At 68.6% G+C, this 2202-nt stretch overlaps 1 protein-coding gene across 1 annotated transcript in view; it reads right to left on the bottom strand.

Annotated features, from left to right (window-relative positions):
* The window catches only part of CNDP2 (CNDP dipeptidase 2 (metallopeptidase M20 family)), an 11382-nt gene that overhangs the window by 3112 nt on the left and 6068 nt on the right, over nt 1-2202 (bottom strand). Inside the window, exons 6-7 of the mRNA XM_012725805.1 lie at nt 1339-1438; nt 53-355 (exon numbers count right to left, since the gene is read on the bottom strand). Coding sequence (XP_012581259.1) covers nt 53-355; nt 1339-1438 — 403 coding nt within the window. The remainder of the gene's footprint in view (nt 1-52; nt 356-1338; nt 1439-2202) is intronic.

The following is a 2202-nucleotide window of genomic DNA, read 5'->3' as shown; positions in this document are numbered from 1 at the left end:
GGGGCAGGGCCTGGGCCGGCTGAGCGGCCAGCCGGGCCCCCCCGACCCCCACCTGCCCGGCAGGTTCTGGCCAGCCCAGCAGCTTGGCTGCGGTGGACGGGCAGGGAGAGCAGGCTGGGGAGGAGGGCAGCGCCTCTGCCCGGCGGGCAGATACCTCGATGAAGAAGTAGCAGATGCCCCTGAGGCCGTAGGTGACGCAGGGCTTCTTCTTCCCCAGCCAGTAGTTGTCGGAGATGCACACGTAGTCCACGTCGCTGAAGAACGTGTCCTTCTGGGCAAAGATCAGCTCGTCCAGGCCTTCGGAGCCAGACTCCTCCATGCCTTCCAGACAGAAGCGGATGTTGACCGGGATCTCCTGGGGGCACGAGGGGGCACAGCTCGCAGGCGCTGGCTTTCTGCAACCGCGGCGGTCAGTGCAGGTCTTGAAGCCACGAGTTTCCAAGAAGCCCGTCTCCGCCCGCAACCGGTCGGGCCAGAGGACACCGCCCCGGGGTCGAGGGCCCGGCCACCCGCCCCACGCAGCCTGAGCTGCCTCTGCAGGGAAGGGCCTCGCCAGGGAAGCTTCCGGCCACTCTGAGCCCTGCGGAGGCGCCACCCCGCCGCCTGCCACGCCGCGCCCTGCAGTCTGCCCGTGCTGTGTGCCAAGGTGGCCGGCTGCCTGCAGGGACGGGAGTGACCCTGACCGAGGCGGCTTCAGAGTCGGCCCCGAGCGCCTTCAAGTCTCCCAGGCCCGGCTCAGTGTGGCGCCGGACGACACCCACTGGCCCAGTCGGGTGCAGGCTCAGCTCCGCCCTGCAGAGTGGCCGCTGGACCAGAGGCCGCCCCCGCCTCGTGCACGATGCCAGACACGCGGAGGTAGCCATGGCGCTCGGCCGCCAGGAGGCCGCGAGGCGGGACGGGGCGAGGGAGCGCGTCTGGGGTCGGACCCGTTTCTGTAGTTTGCACGCTCTGATAAGGAGCAGCTGCTTCGCCGTCGACGGATACAATTTGAGAAATAACATTTGGTTTTCGGTGCATAAACGCCGCGCAGGAGTGCAGCCTGTGGGCGGCCCCGGCCGACAGGTGGGCCCTGGTGGGCCGCGCCCGGTCTCCTTCCGGCTGGCTCCCTGCTGAGCCACCACGTGCCGCCCTGCGAGCAGTGGTGCAGCACGACGCGGACGCCTGCTGGAGCCGGAAACGACCTCTGATGGCCAACAGCCGGCCGAGCTCACAGGGCGGCCGCAGGAATGTGGCGCCACGGGGCCTGGCCTCCGGCCTTTCTAGCTGTCCCAGGGCAGCAGGTTCAGCCTGCGCCTGACGGCGGCTGACCGGGGCGCGCGGGGTGTGGCCAGCCCGTACCTGGTTTGTCTTCTGGAAGGCTTCCAGGGCGTTCAGCCAGCCGGCCACGGGCCCCTTGTCGTCTGTGGCTCCTCTCCCGTACAGCTTCCCTGCACAGCAGCCAGCAGACCCCCGTCACGATCGGGGGACAGCCACACCTCAAGCTCTCAGCACGAATTCTCCTGCTGGAAGTGTCGGGAGCCCCCCCGGGGACCACAGAGCCGGCCACGTGGGCCCTCCCGGGCCCCCCACCATCTGACCCACTGCAGGTTCGCCCCCAGAGCCCACTGACAGGGGCCAGTCATCATCACCCCAGCAATTCTGTCACCTAATTCGATTATGACCAGAACCCGCCTCTGTACTTATGCTCGAGGGCGAGCTGCTGCCTCTCAGTTAGCTGTGCCCAGAGCCCCGGGCACAGGTCTGGCCTGCTGCCGTGGGGAGGCAGGGCGGGGCAGGCGAACCAGCCAGACCTCCTCGCCCCACCTCGCCCTGTGCCAACTAGGGCAGGCCTGAGGGGCAGCCGGGAGCGGGAGGACGTCGGCCCGGGCGCCCCTCGGCCAGCCCCGACTGCACTTCCTCTTTCTTTGCTCCACAAGTCCAGGGTTTCGCAAGAGCCACCGGCCGTGGGAAGACCAACAACGGTCATCAGCCTGGGATGGTGTCTCGTGAACACCCTGGCCACAAGCTCTTCAGAGAGCCCTTGCCGTGACCAAACTGACTCGAGTGAGGGAGGCGCCAGCGGAAAACAGGGTGTAGGTGGGCCCACCCCCAGGGCAGGCCCTCGGGAGTGCGAGAGCTTCCCGGGCACGTGGTGCCAGGGTTCGTCCAGCCACCCCGAGCCCCACGTCCAGCGAGGGCGTCTGTGTCCCTCTGCGTGGGGGG

The sequence above is a fragment of the Condylura cristata genome, unplaced genomic scaffold (genome assembly GCF_000260355.1).
Source record: "Condylura cristata isolate star-nosed mole 26May11 unplaced genomic scaffold, ConCri1.0 scaffold00016, whole genome shotgun sequence".
NCBI lineage: Eukaryota > Metazoa > Chordata > Mammalia > Eulipotyphla > Talpidae > Condylura > Condylura cristata.
Note: the sequence above shows the minus strand (reverse complement) of the source record. Positions and strands in the feature narration are given on the sequence as shown.